This window comes from Sciurus carolinensis, chromosome 8 (assembly GCF_902686445.1).
Source record: "Sciurus carolinensis chromosome 8, mSciCar1.2, whole genome shotgun sequence".
NCBI classification, from domain to species: domain Eukaryota; kingdom Metazoa; phylum Chordata; class Mammalia; order Rodentia; family Sciuridae; genus Sciurus; species Sciurus carolinensis.
This window is the reverse complement of record NC_062220.1, coordinates 59,192,528-59,213,208: the sequence shown is the minus strand read 5'-3', so window position 1 is coordinate 59,213,208 and position 20,681 is coordinate 59,192,528. Positions and strand designations below refer to the sequence as shown.

Sequence of the window (20,681 nt, the reverse complement as noted above, 5' to 3'; positions counted from 1 at the left end):
TGCTGAGTATTGTTCATCTATATATTTCCACAGAGCAAGAATACAGTGCATCAAAATGAACATTCTGATTGTCTGCTACCCTGCCCTTGTTATTATTTAACATTTTCCTTGCATTTATTTTGGAAATCTTTAAAAGTATGTTTCAAAAGGGAATCAGGACTTTTGTAAGCATAATTGATGTCAATGAAATGTATAGACTATATATGTTCGAAAGACATTTGATGACAGCAGGTCTCTGTACACATTGCAGATCCCACCACAAAACAAACAGTGGAAATGTAAGCAAAGCTTAAAAAAATAAAAATAAAAACAAAAATAAAAAATAAACTGTATACAATTTCAGTTATATTTGTTTAGTCCACTTTGGAATACCAACAGCTTTTAGGTAAGGTGGTGCTATTCATGGTTTCCTTATTTAAATTTGATTCTAATCAAAGAAGTGTGAAATTTTACATGCATAATTTCTATTTAGATTCAAATAGCAGTGCTATTGAGACCAATATCACTCCCATTTTATTAATGTGGGAACTGTGGTTCAGAGATTAAATATTTGGCTAAAAGCTACATAATGTGAAGTGACTAAACTCTTCTGGGCCCCTTAGCTGGCAATCCTAGTTATTAGAGTATGTTACTTCTAGATATGTTTTTTATCTTATTGATTTCATGTCTCAAAAGATAATTTTATAGAATATTATGCAATGAAATACTCTACATAATGACATCAAAAGTACACTATAGTGTGTATATTTGTACATGTCTCATGTGCAAATGGTAACTTTAGGCTGTTTAAATATCAGTATTTGTTTTCTGCTTTCTATATTTACACTGGTTGACATTACATTGTATCTCAGTTTTTCTAATATTTTTAAAAGAAAAATTTATAATAGTTTACTGATATATAGAGAATAATTAAATGGATATTTTCAGGAATACTATTATTAGATATTACCTACTTTGGTTTGGAAAGGCAATTAATTCTCTTACACGTGTTTCCCATTTTTTCCTAATAAATACTAGCTGAATAACATCACAAGAAATAAATCCCAGTAAGAAATAGAAAGAGGCCATCATTATATTGCAATAATAAAAAATGGAGTAATTAAATTTACCATGTCTTCTTGAACAATAAACACTGACAGAAAGTGTGAAAAAGGGCCCAGAGCAATGCAGCCAGTTGTCTATGGTCTGAGATCTCTGAAACCATAAGCCCCAAATAAGGTTTCCCTTCTGAAAAATTGATCTTGTGAGGTGTTTTGTTCACAATGACCAAAAAAGCTGCCTAAAATAGAAATTGGTTCCAAGAAGTGGGGTCACTGCTATGACTAATCTATGTGGTTCCAAAACTTTTGGAGCTTTTAGGAATTTGTGGTAGGAATTTTGAGACATTTAGAGATACTAGCTAGAAAATCTTTAGACTGTTACAAGTTGAACTTAATGTGTGATTTTCATGGATGTCAAAAGATCAGAAAGCCAACAGGACTGTGGACAGTAAAGACTGGGTTCATGAAGATTCAGAAGAGTAGGATTTTTAGAAATTGGACTAGAGGCCATTTGTGTTATCCTTTGGCTAAGAAGATGTCAACATTTTGCCCATGTCCTGAGACTTTCCTGTCAGGCTGAATTTAAAGGAGATAGACTTCTTAATCTGGTGGAACAAATTTCTAGGCAGAATAGCATTCAGGCTGTGACTTGGCTATTGCTGGCGGCTTTTAGTCAAGTTTATTGTGATAATTGGGAGCAGAATGCAAAGTAGAAAAATTTGAAAAACTTGCACTTTGGCCAGAACACTGTTAAACTAGGGCTCAAGAAATTGTGATAGTTAAAGTGAACACAGCACTAAAAAGACTGCTAAGTACTTTACCCAGAAACAACAGGAAAGATGGCTTGAGGGCATCTCAGCAATTGGCAAGATCAGACATACCTCAGGCATAAGGGTGTAAAACTAACAATTCCTTTGAGAAAATACCATGGGAGCACCAAACTTATACCAGAGGAGTGGAGGCTAGGAAGTTGTTTCACCTTTCTCAGCCACCCAGGCACTCAGAGGCTGCTGCAGCCGTGGTCCTTGCAGACTTACTTAGTGCATGAGATAGTGGCAGAACTTGGCATTAACCACATGGTGCTGGTTCTGCAGAACTGCAGAATGCTGGAGTTAGGGGGTCATGGAGGATTACACTGAGATTTCAAAAGAAGGTCTGAAAGGCAGGGTCAAAGTCCTTGCAGGCAACCCCTGAGAGGGCAGTGCATGAAGATGTGAGAAATGGCCCAAAGTAGTAGAGGAGACCCCCAATTTTAGGGAAGGTCAGAAACATGGGACATCTGCTGAGGAAAGCTACAAGAATTAAACAGAAACAAACTAAGACAGAAGCTCTGTGGACTGTAACCAGCCACACCACAGGATGAAAGCTACCCAAGTCCTTTGGAGAGAGCGTCATGATGCCATGTGACAGAGATGCTGCACATGGAGGTACAGGACTTGTTTGTTGAGCTGGAATTCAGTCTTGCTTTAGTACCATCCCTTCCTTTTATGCCCCTATTTCTTCCTTTTGGAATGGAAATGTTTACCCCATGTCTTTATATATTGGATACATGTAACTTGATTTTGATTTTACTAGGGTCTCAAACTGACAGTTTGCCTTCAGTTGCAATGGAACCCTTGGACTTGAACTTTTGGGAAATTCTAAAACTGTTGAAACTCTGGGGACTTCTGGGAATGGACTAAATGTATTTTCCATTTTGAGATGGGCATGAGCTTTTGGGAGCCAGAGGCAGAAGGTTATAGTTTAGATATAAGGTGTCCTCCAAAAGCTCATGTGTGAGACAATGTAGGAAAGTTTAGAGGTCAAATAATAGGGTTATGAAAATTTCAATCTAATCAGTGCTTTAATCCCCTGATGGGAATTAACTGGGTGTAACTGTAGGCAAGCAGGGTGTGGCTGGAGGAGATAGGTCATTAGGTGCATGCTTTTGGGATATATATTTTGTCTCTGGTGATCCAAGCTTAATTGCTGTCTGCTTCCTGACTGTCAGATCCTGAGCTACTTTCCTTTGCAACACACTTTCACTATGGTGTTCTTCCTCATCTGGGCCCAGAGCAATGGAGTCAGTTGCCTAGGGACTGACACCTCTGAAAGCATAAGCCTCAAATGAGTTTTTCCTCTTCTAAAATTGTTCTTCTCATGTCTTTTGATCACAGTGGCAAAATGCTGACTGAAATACCAACCATGGCCATTTTTTGGAAGAAGGAAAGAACAAAGGACAAACAAACAAAGATGAGAGATTCAAAAACAAAATGAAGAATTAAAACCCATGGTTCTTCACAAAATCAGAAAAGTTAACAGACTTATTCTTTCAAATGGGACCAGAAATGACCAGAAAAAAAGTAAAAAATAAAAGAAATAATCCAGAAGATGAGGTTATAAACAAATATATGTTAGTAAATAAGCTGACAGAACAGAGAAAAAAGATAGATATAAACAAGATTATTCGGAGAAGAAAACAACATGAAAAAAAAAAGCAAGAATGTACATTAAAAGAGCATCACTAAAGACACACTTGAAAAAAATCATGGAAAATGAAATGTAGAACAAAACGAATACCAGAAGGACTGTAATAGAGAAGATGTTGGTATTATAAAACAGAGAAGGTGCTTCAATCAACAGTAAGCAATTCTCCTGAAGAAGAGAGCATGAAAAAAGTAAATAAATAAAACATTCAAAAATATACTGCAAAAAATACCTGAAATAAAAGTAAAACAAATATAAAGATTTCAATAATGGAAAAAAACTCAGGAATGAAGAAGTATCATTAGGAAACCAGTGCAAATAGTCAAGTCAATTTAGGATAAGATCCATGGGCTGGAACAGACCAATGACACACCTCCTATAACCTCTACCAATGACAGAATACAGTGAAGTAATGTCCCAAAATTTTAAGGAAAACAAAAACATGCTTAGCCAAGATTTCCTTCAAGTTCAATATGAAATATCCATATAGTCCCAAACACTAATGATTAGAGCATTCTACTCTTTTGGATCAAAGAATTTGATAAAATTCAATCAAATTATAAATTATAAAAGAATAAAATTAACAATGAAATAAAGTTCATAATCTATCATTATAATCATATATCACTATGAATCTATGATTTTTGTGTCATATGGAAAACTGTATGACAAAGAGAAACAGAAAAATTGAATATTATGATGCTCACTATACATAAACAAGAGATAGTTGTGCAAATTTGGGAAATCTTTAAATTACCTTTTTGTAGTTAACTATAACATTTGAATTTTTAAGTTATTTTGAAATTCTTAAAACAACAACCAAGGTATTATTCAGAAGGAAAATGATTACACAAATCTGATTATTATTGTTAGTGCAGCTCTGTTGTAAACTAACCCCAAATTGATATTTTTTAGCTTTTCAATTGCTTATTATAATTTTCACTTCTAGGTCATAATTACATTTTTTTTAAACCCAGAGTTTCGCACATTCCAGAAAGCATTCTACCTCTGAATTACATAGCCAGACCTTTTAAGTCTTCTTTATTTTGAGACATGGTCTCCAAAAATTGCCCAAGCTGGCCTCCAACTTGAAATCCTCCTGCCTCAGGCTCCTGAGTAGCTTGGATTATACAGGCATACACCACCATGCCTGGCTCAATCTTTTATTTCTAAACTTCAGAATTGCATTTAGATTAATCATTTTTATTTTCATAATAAATAGTCCAATTAGTTTATTCAGGTTTTTTTGGTTTTGTTTTGTTTTTAAATCTCAGGATACAAGACAGGCCACATTCCCCTCCATTACACTGGCTTGCAGAAAAGGGATTCACAGTATCTTCACTCATCTCCACAGGACCTAATTACTAGAAACCTTGGAAGGACTGTGGGAAAAACAGGGCCTCCAGGTTGATTCTTAGAAACCCAGGAGAATTATCCTCCCAGGAAGAAACACTGGAACAAAAATAAAGCAGTTTTTGCAATGTAACAGTTTTATCATTTTCAGAACCTGGCAATCAATATAATAAATCCATGACATACCACACTACTACAATTCTGTAATTATTTATTTCCTTAGTATTCAGCAATCACAAACTCTCCTGATTATCCTATTTCTTGAAACAAAATGTCTTCTGATGAAGCAAAAGGAGATATTTTACAACCACTATTTCAAAACAGTACTCATGTAAAACTTCATTTAATATTATAAATTTTGGCTTAAAGTAATTTTTTGCTCTTTTAAAAAAAATCTAGTTGTTACTTGTATTGCCTAGATTTTATTGTTGCATGAACTACTTAAGAAAAGTACTACATTGCTTTCTAAATTCAGGTTTGTGTTACTTATGCTACTCTGATTAGATATTTGGCTGACTTCTCAGTTTCAAATTTTAAGATTTGTTCATCTTAGTTGTATAAAAATGTTTGTGTCAAAATATTTATACTATCATTAAATTTTAAAAGTATCATCATCTACCTAATTGATGGACAAAAATCTTATTTTCATTCATATATATATATATATATATATGAATATATGAATATATATGAATGATGGGCCTCCTACTTCCTAGGAGAAGTATCTTTCCTTTCTATTTTAGGATAATGGCTGAAGTCCCTGTGGGAAAAAAAGACAGTTTAACAAAAGAAAAGCACGCAGATTGAATGTTAGGTTTAGGTGACATGGGAGCCTTTCTAAGGAATTGAGAACCCAAAGATTTAAGAAAGCAGGTCGACAGGTTTGAGGGCGAAGTGGATGATTCTGGAGAAGAATGCTTGGATAATCAAGTGTGATGTACTAGTAATAAACTGGAAGAAATATATCAAGGCCCCTTTGTTCCGATTCTTCTATGTCCATGTGTCTTCAGAGATAAACATGCTTCTTTCCTCTTAGTATGGGGAGGGCACATCCCAACTGAGGGTTTTATGAGCAGCTTTAGGAACAGGAGTAACCAGTGAGAGTGAGCTTCCTGTCTCTGCAATTTTCTCCAATTCTTTCAGTTAAAAATATTTTAAGGTAGCACGTAGAGAAGTCGATTCTGTACAATTCTGCAAAAGTGGTTTGTAAATAACACAGAATGGTATGCTCTGATTCACAATCTGATTTTTCATTGCATGATGAGTGGATGTTCTTGACAAAAATGGTAGTGGAGAGGAAGAGTCCTGGCATACTGTGTGAGAATTGATAAAATGTGCAGATGAACAATATGTGGGTTATATCAGAGGGAGGAATTAATAATCATGCCTTCATTTTGGCCATATTAACTGGGGAGATGGTGATATCACGTCAGAAAATTAACAGATGATCAAGGTACTTGGAGAGCAAAGTAATGGAAAGAATAGTTTTTCTGGGCATCTGAGTCTTACCATGTCATTGAGACAGCCAAGCAGAAAAGGTCAGCACAGCTTGGTAAATGAGTTTAGAGGTCAGAAAAGAGGTTTGGTGGAAATGTATTAAAAGTTGATGACAGACAAGGGATCAGGGGAGAAAGCATGGGCATTGAAGATGACAGACGGAAGGACTTGCCCTACATTTAGACAATACTGCAGATACAATAAAGAGGTGGGAAAGGAGACTGAGGGAGAATTTGATAGTGAAAATATAGGGAAATCTGGGTTTCCTGAAAGCTAAAAGAATGTTTGAAGAAGGGAAACGAATAAGTTGTGGTTGAAAGTGATATAGAAACCCCAGGTGTGAAGATGAACAAAATAATACTCATTAGGTTTTATGTGAACAAGGAAGAAGAGTTTTATCCAAATGCAATCTGAAATCTTATCGGAACGGGCTAGTCAGTGTGTGAAGGTGAAGATGATTGGATGGTATTGTTCCATACCTCCTGTGAGTTTTGCAGACAATACAGAAGTGTAGCAAAACTAAAAGGGGCAATAGGTTTTTGTTTGTTCCTTCGTTTAATGCTAGAAGATACTGAAATCAGGTTTTACACTGATGAGGAAGTAAAAGAAAGCAGACTTGTTGGAAGATGTACAGCATGAAATCCTCAATTAGGTTCACTTGGAATATTAGAAAATGACAGCAGTCTATGATCAAAGGATGAGCTTTAAAGTGGACCATTTTGCATGCTGGCACAAGTTGGTTATTCCCTTAAATTTCTATAGCATTTTCTCATATGAATCATGTCGAGTATTAAAGTCCCGCTGCATGCTTCACAAAAATTATAGATGAAGACTGTTATTTGAATATTCTTTAGATAATCTTTAAACAAAAAATCTGTAAGTTTAAACCAGAGACATCTCAAATGTATCTTCTATCCACTGGGTTTCATGGTTATTTTTTTTTCTTTCTTTCTTTTTTTGCTTACTTCTGGCTTTAGTATCCACTCTCAGCATCATTCAGATCCTTTTCAGCAGCTCTTCAGTATTATAGGTAGTGTCCCTCCATTGAAATCCATTTACTAAGTTCTCAGCCTCTACCTCATCTCTTCTGGGCAGATCCCAATATCCAAAATTATTTCACTAGGAAATGAACCTCATGGTCTACAACCACTGCCTGTATCTTCTGCTTTGCTTCTTTATTCTAGAGCTCCATGTTTCACGGGAGCATTGATCCTTCAGAAAGAAAAGCTTTCATGCAATGTCTTCAACTCTCAGAACAGTCTCTCCCTCCCACAGCAATTATTAGCAAAGTCATTAACATATCTATAACACCACTAAATCGGAATTATTTCAGCGGCTAATGTTATTCTCAAAGTAAAAATTATATCTGAAAATAGACTTATTGCCCCAGGGTTCAGTCCTGAAGAATCTCCAGTATTTTGGAAATATGTATTCATCTCTGCACCCTCCCAGTTGTTGGAAGAAATCAAGATCATGCCCCTATATTAAAATTGTCGTTTCTGAAGATGTTCCAAAGTTCTAGACATGTGTGTGTGTATATCACCTTAATGTCCAAACAGTTTTTGGACATGTAAATGTATGTAGAAATGGTGTCCTCCAATGTTCAACTTGGACTATAACGAAGTAGGCTGAGAGCTGGTTAATGATCAAGAATCTCTTTTAATGCATTTAATCACTAGGGGTCAACTGAGGATTGGTTAAAAAAGAGAAATGAATGAACAAGTGATCACAAGGGCACTGAGGAGATGAGGATAAGGTAGAAAGAAGAATTCCCAAAGAAAAGTGTCTCTGCTCTCAGTTTAAATAGATGATGAAGAGTCATTTTCTTCAGGAACTTTATGACACAGGTAATATAAGCACTAGCATTGGGGCCCTAATAATTGAAAATCCTTAGGAGTGGCAGTAGGGTCATTAACCCCATGGCTGCATAAAGCACACTCTTATGTCCAGTTCAAGGAAATCCCAGTTTGGGATGCAGCAATGGCAAATATGGTACCATGGTAGTAGGTCTAATGAAATCATGCTCACTAGTCTAATGAATATCCATCAGCGGACTGTGCCAACCTAATTGTGATCACCTGAGATAAACCTGGGGTGTCCACAAATACTTTCCTTGGAAGATAATTAGTGCTCATTGAAGCATTGAAAGGCAATTATTCTGAGCATCTCACCAAGATAATTATGCTCATGAAAATCACAGTGTCAAGAAATTTTAAAGAAATTGATACTCAAAGATACTATCATTTTGCCAAAACTGCATAGGAAGTTGTTGGCAGATCCAAACTTTGAAGTATATTTGCATAATTCCAAGCCCAGTTCTCTATATATCTTTGTCACAGCTATGGGCAATTATATTTCAATACAAAAATGGAGTTCAAACAAATTTTTTCCCTTATTTTGACAGTAATATTTACAAGTAAAACAAATGTACCAATATAAGTAATTATTTTTTAATTAAAAAATTACATATAGGCTATTACCTGTCATGTATTGAACTAGACTATTGTCTTCTTGGTAACACATTAGTCACATGTCTTATCCCCAGATATTAAAATTTTAGTGGTGAAAAGTATAGAGAAAAAAATTATGCTGAAACATGTATGAGTATTAGTGGAGCACATACAACACCACGTGTAACACTGGTTAATCAAAGCCAAAAGGAAGTTGGAAAGAAGGGGAAAAAGTTTCTAAACAGAGATAGTAAAAAATTTAGAAAGTGAATAAAAGAATATTGTTTTAGGGAAATGTCAAGTAGTTCACTCTATGGTAGACACAGAATCTCAGGATAATAGTACTAACTACTTGGCATATGTTACAATGAAAATTTCAGAAAAGTTAGGTACACCAGATCACAAAAGACCTAGTATATCCTAAATATATACTTATATATATGCTAAATGGAAAATCACTGAAGACTTTTAAACAAGGAAGTGAAATGAATGAAAGCTTAGAGTAAATCTTTATTGAGTATGTATTATATGTAAGTTACAGTAATTTATAATGTTTACAAAGTCTTCTTTCGCTTGTTTTGTGGTTCAAAAATTTAGTAAACCTTCGTTTTAATGCTCATAATAATATCCAAAGGTTTTTATAAAAATGCGGCTCAAGTTTTAAAGAAGTTAATGAAATATCTGAGTTTTAAAACCCTCTTTTGACAGTTGTAATTTGGCACCAGTTGGTGGTAATAATTGACTCCAGTTTAAATATCAATGAGGAAGATTCTGGGCATTCTGTATGGCTGAATTTTTTAGAAAACTGGCATCAATTCCAGAAAACTCTTAATAATGTGGGTTATTTACATAATCTCAATCCCAAGATACTGAGGCAGCAGATTGGTCTTGAATAATATAAAACAACATTGCACCTTTCACTTCTGAAGTCACCAATGCCTGTCCTTCTTTGTAACTTCTCCTTTCATTCCTGATGGAGACGGAAGGGGAACAAAGCAATGTACCCAGCCCTATTTATATCCAAATTTGCATTATAACAGGACATATCATCACATTGTCTTACTGAAGGGGATTCTACTATACTATCAAATACTATCCTTACTTTGTCTTCAAATGAAATCATAGAAAGTAAGGTCAGATCACTAGAAAATATTAAATATTATGAAGAATGAAACTGATGTCTTTGGTTGGGTAATTAATGGTGAAATATTTTGCTTCTTTTCATTTAAGAAGCAACAGGAAAACTAACAATAAAACTCCCATTACTATCTAATTTGGTATGTTATTATACTCTCATTATGGGCACCTACATGTGTACACAAAGGCACTATAAATTAGCCTGACTCCTTTCAATTAAATTTTGCATTGTGGCTCTTTTTACTCTATATTGTGTTAGACACACAAGAGTCTTAAAAGAAGCAGCAATAAATTATATTCCTCCTAGCAAATATGTTGCAAAATTATGCATACAGTTTCACAAGAAACTAAGAAAGACTATCAAACTAGAGTCTAAAATCATTTTGTTGACATATTAAATTTACTTGTTATTCATTAAGATAGAAAGCCATTCCAATTATTCCTCATAAAATTTAATTCTTTCCTATACAGGGCACATACCAACTTATAATGCGTTTTCTTTATATGTATAACCAAAATAGATATCCTTTCACATTGCACCTATTCACAATTCTTTGTGCTTGCAATTAACAAGAATGATGCAAGTCCATGAAATGAATAAGGATAGATGAAATAAATACGTAATTCCCATATCTATTAACTTTACTCATATAAACAGTATTCTAAATTGAACAATTTTAAAGCAACATTTCAAAATATGATTTGGCAAAGTAATTTTTTAAATTATAAACTTAAAATTATATTGAATAACTAAATTAGCCTGATTGACACTCAGTAACATTCAATTTCACTAGAAAAATTTGCACATTCTAATTTAGTTTCTCTGCAAGGATAAAGCTAGAGCAGCCTCTTCAAAGGTTTTATTGACTGCCCAATTTGAAGATGTCTGTACTCAGCCTGCACTGTAACAAGCTGGCACTAATAAGCCATACATTAGATCCCAGTTATTAAAATACAAATTAGGCATCTCTTATGTTTATACATGTGTAAGTACAATTAATATTGCAGGCTTACTTGGAAATAAAATTGCTTTAGTTAACCAACCATTGCAATGCAATCAAATGAGATTCAAATGCAACTGGAAAAGATCTGTTTGGTAGAAATAATAGCAATTATTTCATGCAGAACAATTAGTTTTCTAAGCTCTTTTTTCTTCCACCTGCCCTTAATAAAATAATTTTTCTATCATAATTGACATGAAATGTCACCTTTAATACCCACAAGTTGCATGTAGACCTGAAAGATAACTAGTAGACATAGATTATTTACAAATATTGGTTTGAACTTGTAAATGCATGACTACATAAATCTTAATCCATTTATAGCGTATGCCCTTTGTTCCCTCAATTGTACATTCAGCTGGGAATTAAATGGAGCTGAGGGAGAGTCTGAATTACATGAGGCCTTTGTTGTTGCCAGCATATTAGTGCTTTGCCTTTTGTTCTTGTTGTTTATGAGATCTCTCTACATTACACAGTAGGGAATGTTAATCAACATTTTGCCTAAGTAATATTAATGAAACTTGCTCACTTATACTTGAAGGAAGAAGCAGAATATTATATTCCTTTTTGAAATGTTAATGTATCTTTAGGAAATTATTTCTGCCTTCTAAATCATCTTAGTGTTGAATTATTAAAGGCTGGCATTAAAGAACTATTGCACTGGTGCAAATAGTTAAATATCTTAAAAGATGAAAGGATTATAAAGTTTAAACGGAGGACCTTTTAGAAGACAGCAGCATTTAACTTCAAATTAAACATTTTCAAATGTTTGATTGAACTACTGCCAAATTTGCAATTGTTTTGTATACTCTCATAAAATAAGAAGTGATTTAATGTCAATGATTTTTAAATTTCACTCCTCAATTTGAACTGTATTCTGGCCCTTGACTTTGCTACATCTAAAACTACAGTACTATCTACTTTATCAGAAAAAGAAAATAAGAAAAGTTTTCGGACTTTTATACTTTTTACATATTTGAGTCTTAAGAATAGGCAATTTTTATTTGTGTTCTATTCTTCAAGAAGAAAACTGTCACTATCTCAGTGTCCTATGACCTCATGGTATTTCAAAGGGTAGGGCTATTTTCACCACAATATGGCCAACATGGGAGGACATGGAAAACATCAATTCTCAATGTGCAAACTGGACAGATATGTGTCTTGAGAACAACATTCATAGTTCTCCAAGAAGATATGCAGGGAAAATAAATGATAGAGCTCCAAAGTGAGTTAACCTGTTTTCCCTTTAACAATTTTTTTAATGTCAATTGATATCTTCATAGGTCCCAAATAAACTGTTAAGTAACCCAGAGGGAAATTAAGAACAAAATTTGTTCAAGAATTCTCTCACAAGGCAACCACTACTTCCTAAGAAGAACATCTAGCACTACAGTAAACCATTTATTTTCTATTTGATCATGTAAGATTTACTAACGGCTTTTGGGTCATTTTGGGCCCAATTTGTCTTCTTGCATGACCATCACAGCAGTCATTAAGAGAATATATGATAGGGGTCACATTTCAAGGGAAATTTATTTCATATTTTCATATCTCAAAAATAAGAATACAGCTTAAATTTTGGGTGCATTGTAATTAAATTGATTTTTTTTGAAATAACTAAAATGATAGAGTGCCTTACAATGGACAAGGACTCGAATTCAATAAAATATCATAATATGTAACATGCATGGAGGATTGCATTGTAAGTAACAGTCACCATTACTTCTTTTTAAAAAAAATTTTTTTAGATGTTGATAGACCTTTACTTTATTCATTTATTTCTGTGTGGTGCTGAGGATCAAACCCAATGCTCACACATGCTAGGCAAGGGCTCTACCACTAAGCCACAACCCCGGCTCCTCATCATTACTTCTGTAAAGAGAAAAAAGTTATTGCCAAAGTGATGACTTTGTGTCAATGAGCCCAATATTTAAGAGATCACAATGTATCTAAGCAGAATCCATCCAGTTTTGTATTGATCAGACTTCACACTGCTTTTACAAATGCCCCTCTGTTGGGAGGAGGAAGAACAATGTCCATTTAACATTAATCAAAAGTATTAATCAAAAGAATATTTACTAGGGTAGATTATTTTTTCCTTTTGTGTATTTGAGAAATACAATTTTGAGTTTTTTTCTTATATCTCAAAGTAACCAACTACAATGTAAATCCTAAAATTAGATAAGCTAACAATTGTCCTGAAGATTTAAAAAGCTTATTTTTTTACTTAGACACTGATTTTTTTAACATATGAATGACAAATTAATCTTTACTGTCCCCACTATGATAAACAATAGTGGAACAGCTGATTCTCACATGACACTAAGAAATCAGGCAATGTGATCAAGTTACTGAGAGTCAAACAATTTGACAGCAGTCAAGCAGAGTCAAGCAATCTAGTAGACTAAGAAATATAGATGAGTTAAAAGATAGTACAATATGGATACTATCAGAAAAAAATTGAGTGTGGAAGATTAGCTAGCTATTACAAGGGAGTGAAATATTCAGTGCATTTTCCTTTTATACACAAGAAAAAAAAAAATACAAAGTGTTAGTTCCTAAACTTCACTTCTATGTTTCATTAACACACAATTTTAACTTTAAATTTGACACTTAAGTTTTACAGAATGGAATTATCACTCACATTCTAATCTTATTTTAAATAGGAAGTAGGGGTTGGGGGACATTAAAGTCCAAAAATCAATTGTCTGGAATTTTTTAGTAATGAGAAACTGAAGACAATTTACTATAAATGAAATAATTCAAATATGTAACAGAAGTACTAGTGCTGACCATTAAAGAAAAACTTCTACCCTGTGCCCTGTTACTGTTAACAAAGCAGATATATGATAGAAAAACCTCATCATGGGAAGAATTTCTGCTATTTGTATAATTAAACCATTACCCCTTGGAACACTAAGCAAGTTTATTTTTAAAAAACAGAAAAGAAAAGAAAAAGTGCAAAAACTAATGCCAGCTGGCATGTCTAAAAGTAGGCCAGAGAAGGAGGAACACTTCTGGCCAAAATGAAGCAAATTAAATTTTAAGAGGTTTAATATATTCACTCTCCCTTTTATCACACTGCCAACCATCAAGGTGATCATGAGAAGCACATTCCTCTTTTGAATCTAAAATCATAGAATGCAAATTGTTTTTCAACTAGTATATTCATAATATCTACCAAGATTACTCAGATATTATAATTTAGTGCTATTTTGGAGTCTTTTTGTAAATATCTAAGTATGGAAGAACATTTTAAAGAACTTTCATTTTTTTAATATAGAGCAAAGCCAGAATATTTAAACTAACTCAATTAGTACTGATTACACAAAGTAAGGCTGCTTTTTTTTTTTTTTTTTTTAGTCCCACACGTAACACCATAAGATTCCATCACTAAAACATTATTTTAATGCAATCATAATTATCCAAACACAAAAGTCAATCTATTTAAATCAAGTGGTTGAAAAAGGTCCTTACTGCAAAATCCTCCCTCCACTGATGGGCTGCTTGAACTTTCTCTGCTTCCAAAGCCAGGCGCTGAAAAAGAAATAGTAAATCTTAGAATTTAAGTGACCACATAAACATGTAATTGTTATATAAAGTGCTTGGGTTGTCTAATCAATTACAAGGACATTAAAAAAAGCAGATGAGACTCTGTTTATGATTCATAAATTCTAAATCATTTAGCAATCTAACCTATTAAAGTTGATGTATTTACTATTTAGTGATAAAGAACAAATCTATTCTTAAACACCATTGAGTTTACTACATCTGCTGTCACCAGCAGTAATGTCCTCTACGAGTGCTTTCTTTCAATGACTTAACATTTCAATTTGTAAAAAAGTATCAAGGCAGTATATTAATTTTGGTAGAACCTTGTTGACACTTCAAGCCTCTAATTAAGTTCTGCTCCAGTCAAGTGACATTTTTATTTTTATTTTTATTTTTTTAAGTGACATTTGTAAAGTCAATGAGCTACCATTAAAAACCACAGGTAAATTGTATTAAGGCTAATAAAATCCCTATCTAATAAAATGTGAATTGCTTGGTAGAACACTCCTGTTTTCATAGTTAGCTGTATAGGTATATCTTGTAACAACAAATGCAGCAGAAAATAATTCTTTCACTTAACTGTAGCACAGTACAATAGAGTATCAAATATTAAAACTAGACTGAACACTAGATAGAAACAAAGAACCTGGTTCAGCACAGATAACAGAGAAAGTGAAAGCTTAATTCTGTTCCAATTATGAAAAAACAGAAAGGTTCATTAAATAGCTTTATTGTAAATGAGATCATACATGTTTATATGAAGTTCTTTTAGCTATTGATGATAAATACATATACAATTGTAACAGATATGTTAACACACACATTCCTACAATACCAATTGGTTTGAACATTTAAAATTTTTAAAAGTCATTTTAAATACTGTTAAGGATTTAACTTTATGAAAGCTAACTAAAACCTAAGCCTTCTGACTTCGAAGTTTGTGTTCTTTCCACAAAATCACTCTTTAGTTTCTTACACAGTCCATGAAAAAGTGGCATCAGCAGATATTCACAGTACATATCAAGACACAGCAGTATCAAAACCACAACACTGGAGAAATCCATTTGGCAGCAATTTTTTTAGAAATTGATAAATATGAAAATAAAAATCAGCACTGAAAAAATATTGTGCAGTATTTTGGTTTGGGAACTGTCTTTAGAAAGATCTTGTCCTCTAATCCTGAGAGACTGTTGCTTATCAGTAAAAAAAAAAAAAAAAAAAAAAAAAAAAAAGCTTTTGATATGCAGTGGTCTGCAGAAGAAGAAAACAGAGGGGAAGCAAGCTTATCAGATCAGAGAAAGAGCAGCTCCCTTGAAGGCCATGCATTCTCAACCTTCGCTCTGTCACATGGTCATCTCTTCCACTGGCATCAAATTCTGTCAGGTGATAGGAAAGTTCACTAAAGCAGTACAATTATAAAGTATATAAAGATGTAATTTTATCATTCTAATCAATGACATCAAATATATTTTTTCTTAGAAATAGACTATATTGACTATATTCCAAACAAAAATTTGAGGAAATATTTTGCCTCCTACTTTGGAGATTAATTGTGGTTTAAAGGTTTTTTTTTTTTTTTTTTTTAATCTTTGTGAAATATTTAATTAAAAGGATTTTTCCTTTGATAGCTTTAAAAGAAAATTGTCAGGAATCATGACAGTTCAGTGAGACTCAGATAATGTTGGGACTCATATTTAAATATCAAATATTTACTTAGAGACATAATTTAAGCAAATTCCAAAATAATTTCTTGGACTACTGTATATCAAGAGTTTTCCTTTTTTAATAAAGGGGTAATAGATAAGAACAGATTAATCCAAGTAAAATATGTATGTGTTATGTGATTAATGTTCAAACAGTTAACACCCAATAAGGATTAGCAAATTACTATATTACCCCTATGTTGACAATCTAATTATCACCCTAATGAGTTTTACCTATCTTCATCAAAAGGTTATTAACATATCAAAAGGATCGTGATACTCATTTGAATGGCCTAACAATACCTATTGAAAATAGCAGACTTCTTGAATGAACAGACTTTTGTGTGTTCTGAAGAAAAGTGTAAGGGTACCACCAGTTACCTTGGAGCTATGGTATAATGAACATGAGTTTCTAAATCATATAGATCTGACATCCAATTCTAATACTGCCTGTCACCAACTACAGAATATTAGGCAAAGATTTTAACTGTGTTCAGTTGCTAGGATATTTATCTACTTTATATATTTTCTACTTGGTATGCAAAATATATGGGATATTATCAAAACCATAAAGTTTTGCTTCCATTTGAACTTTACAAATGTTGACTTCATAGAATGTCAGAACTACAGTCACTGATTACCAACTCAACATGTAAATACCAATGAAAGGAATAAGAGCCCTTAGTGGTCCCTAAATTCTACTGTAGTTCACCCTGCAGAAAAGCTTCTATCTATAGAACTATGTGGAGGTAAACATGCAGCTCTGGGGAATAGTTTAACATGGCAGTCAATGCGCATTCAATTTTATTTTATTCTATTTTTACCATAAATGACAGAAAAGGAAAATAGATGTTTTTGCCTGCTTTCTGGTCTCACTTCCTAGAGGGAATGGAGATAGTGGGGTTGACATTTCTTCATCCTTTCTTATGCTGACAAGGAGTTCTTGAAGACCTCAATAGACAGGGCATTGCAGACCTCTATGAATATTTAGTGTCATATTTCATCTCAAAGGAGAAGCTCTTTTCTTTCCAATAACCTTAAAGGATGCAGTTCATTTAAATTCATATAAATATGTAGGTTCAGAATTCTTCCTAAGCCTTCTAGCAAATTATGTTGCCTGATGAAAAAGGATTTTACTATGAAAACTTAGTGTAGAGAAATTGTTCTGTGTTTTTAATCCCATCTTTTTACTTCATATTGCTTTAAATATTTCTATAAAGAAATATTACTGGTACTTGAAAAAGCTCAATTGGACTAAATAATTCAGGTTGGAGATAGGAACTTGAGGTTAAAAAGTTACAAAATGTAAGTGGACTACCCAGGATGAGTTAACTTCAGCACATTCCAACATTTAATAACTATAGTAACTAAGTAAATGAATGAATACACATCCTGAGTGGAGGGAAAGTATCTTAAGAAGAAATACAGTGTGGCCAGGTGAGGTGGCAGTAGAGGATAGCCCCAGCTACTCCAGAGCATAGTGTGGGGAGATCACAAGTTTGAGGACAGCTTGGGCAACACAACATGACCCTGTCTCAACAACAACAAAAAAGTATACTTGTATTCAATAAACCTTTACTAAGCACTTGCTGTGTGTATGTGTATAGAGGGCAAAATACAGAACCACAGTTTCTGCTTCTAAAGCAAACAAACCATCTACTATTTCTTTTACCCTCTGGCTCACTCTTGACTTCACACAGGAATATACCACACCCCTTGTGGTATTTGACAGATGCTGTCTGAATCAGTTCAATATATATGATTTGTTAGTTTTACTTTATTTCAGTGGCTCTTCCACGTGGAAAATAAAATTTTTAAAGCACTGCTTTTTATCCAGACTGAAAATATGAAGTGTTGCTAGTCAAAGACAAGATTTAGTCACAAGTCATTTTTGGAGGGGAGACTGAAAATACTGAAAAGCCAAGAAACCAATAGTCTGAAAACTACCACCCAGCAATCACTTTTATCATTTTTTTATATTTGGTCTATAACTTTTTATGAGAAATAAAATATTTCAAATCACTTTGAAGTTCACCTTAGTCAGCTCCTTGACCAATGACCCGGACCCCAACAATCACTGCAACGAAGGGATAAGTATCTTTGCACTGTTTGGAATGTACTTTTTAAGTAGGTACATGTTATCCCATGTTGATATTGTCAATTATTCTTCCTAGTAGGCTGCAAGCAGGTTGAACACCAAAGAGAAATTCCACTGGTTTCATGAGGGGAATGAGTTTTCTAAGGAGAACCCATCACCCTTTCAAGTGATGGTTCAGATTAAACAAGACAATCAGTGAAGGTCAGTGATGTATGAGAAGGTTTTCTGAGGAATTTGAAAAGTAAAAGTAATGCCTGAAGGAGGGCAGTGCCCCTCAGGGAAACTATGCTGGAGTCATCTCTAGACCCTTTTCAGCACCAAAATCCTATGTTTTTATAGCATCTTTATCATCAGAACACAGAAAAGGCCTTATTTGTAAACACAGACCTGTCTACTCCAACAAGAGACCAGCATGCCATGCCTTCCACACAAGCACTACTCATGCCATCTGAATTATCCTAAATCATCACGTCAAGCAGGATTTAACAAGACAAGGCACTGCCCTCTCTCTCTGGCACTGTAGGTTAGCAATGCACCTCAAACAAAGATGACCAAAGTTGCTGTGTTACTCATGCTTGCCCAAACTACGCTTTTGCCGATCTTCGTTTTTGTTTAATAGCATGAAATATAAGCACATAATCATCTTTTTTTTTGTAATTTCCCAATTTTATTTTTGGCAGGACAGCCCCATATTGATTCCAAGTTATAAAAAGTATTTTTAATATAATCCAATTCTAATTTAGAAAAATATATTCAAATATTGAGTGACTCTACTGAATTTTGATAAAATAGTGTAGCTCCTATCCAACTACTGGTTTATGGTGGAGAAATTTATTTTAAAAAGAGAGTTTGTCTTTTAGATTACTGCTTTTCAAAAGAAGAACAGGCTGTTATTATATACTCTGGTTAAAGTTATCTGTAATAGGTTAAGCAAATAGAAATAAAGCACTGTGTGCATTCAAGTTAGTTGTATCCATTTAAATGTCTTAATACTTCTATAAGTACTGCAATTATTAAATGAGAGATTATTAAAATTAATAATAAAATATTAACTTGGAATTATACTAAGCCAAACCACAAATTCATCTTACACTGCATAAGGTACAATACAAAGTTACAGATTTTTTTATAGTCTTATCATTTTCTTACAACTGATTTCATGTCAGTTTGTGTGAAAAATCTCATAATACATTTTTTTCTTTGTGGTGTAAACTTTTAGAAAGCATAATATATGCAAAACATATAAATAAAACTTGCTGAAATCAAACCAGTCATCATTTATTTTTCTATTTATGGCCAAATGAAAAATAAAACTTTGGAACATGGTTTCTGATCCTGTTGTATAGATTTGAAGCTGGATCTGACATCTTCAGTAAAGACTTTTGAGATTAACCACAAAGGTTTCAGTCTAATCTTCAGAGACATAATTAGCTCAAAAAGAAAAAAAAAAAAAAAAAAGAAAGGAAGGAAGGAAGGAAATAAGGAAAGAAGGAAGGATGGAAGGAAGGAAAATAATCAATCAATCTGGCAGACTCTTAAGAATACTTTGAATGCAGAAGCCAGGGTAAAGGAGATATAATCTGTTGAGAACTGTAAAAACCCCTTTCAGCAGTAGTGAGAGTAAATGGTAGACGACTGATAATTATCATTATCTTTCTTTGACTACTGCACAAAATAAAAGATTGTTCAACTGAATGTGACTCCCACATCAGCTCTACACTTTACTACCTGCAAAGAATTAACCAACCAGCTTGTTTAACAAACCTGGACCTCATACAAAACCTTCCAATCCTACCACCATTCACAGATTCTGATTTTATGCCTGTTGTCATTACAACAAATCTACAGGTTCAAAATGTTCATCTTTTCCTTCCATTAAACCTGAAAAGACTCCCAGAGAGCAATATTTTAGAGATATTAGACATAAATTTAGTTACTCTTTGAGAGATACTACTTTAAATAGAATCGATTTGTAAGCGGTCTACAAACAGCCCACTGCCCTTCGCTGGTGCCAGGAGCTAACTTACCATGGCACTCATAAGGCCCTCTCCCAAACTAAGCCATCAAGCCTGTGTTCCTTTGGTGCATGAAGTACTTCCTTCATGTCTGTACACCTCCAATATCTTCCAATTGTGTGGCAGAGAGCAGGTACTCAGTAAATATGTGTGTCATGAAAATATGGAAATAATCATTGGCAAGTATTTCAAAGATGCATCAATATTTATGACTAGATTCACGGAATCACCATCATTCATTGTCCTGATGCTTTGTAAAAGATATTCTTAAGACTTTCTGGCCACAAAGTTGTCTTCCTACAAGACAAGCATGATACTCAATGAATACATCACCCAGTTCTTAAAAATTGCTACACTGACTCAACACCC

General features: G+C 33.7%; 1 protein-coding gene across 13 annotated transcripts in view; it reads right to left on the bottom strand.

Annotated features, from left to right (window-relative positions):
* Cacna2d1 (calcium voltage-gated channel auxiliary subunit alpha2delta 1) overlaps positions 1-20,681 on the bottom strand; it is a 460,852-nt gene that overhangs the window by 201,721 nt on the left and 238,450 nt on the right. For all 13 annotated transcript variants that reach the window (XM_047560214.1, XM_047560216.1, XM_047560218.1 and 10 more), the window contains one exon: positions 14,422-14,481. In XM_047560214.1, coding sequence (XP_047416170.1) covers positions 14,422-14,481 — 60 coding nt within the window. The remainder of the gene's footprint in view (positions 1-14,421; positions 14,482-20,681) is intronic.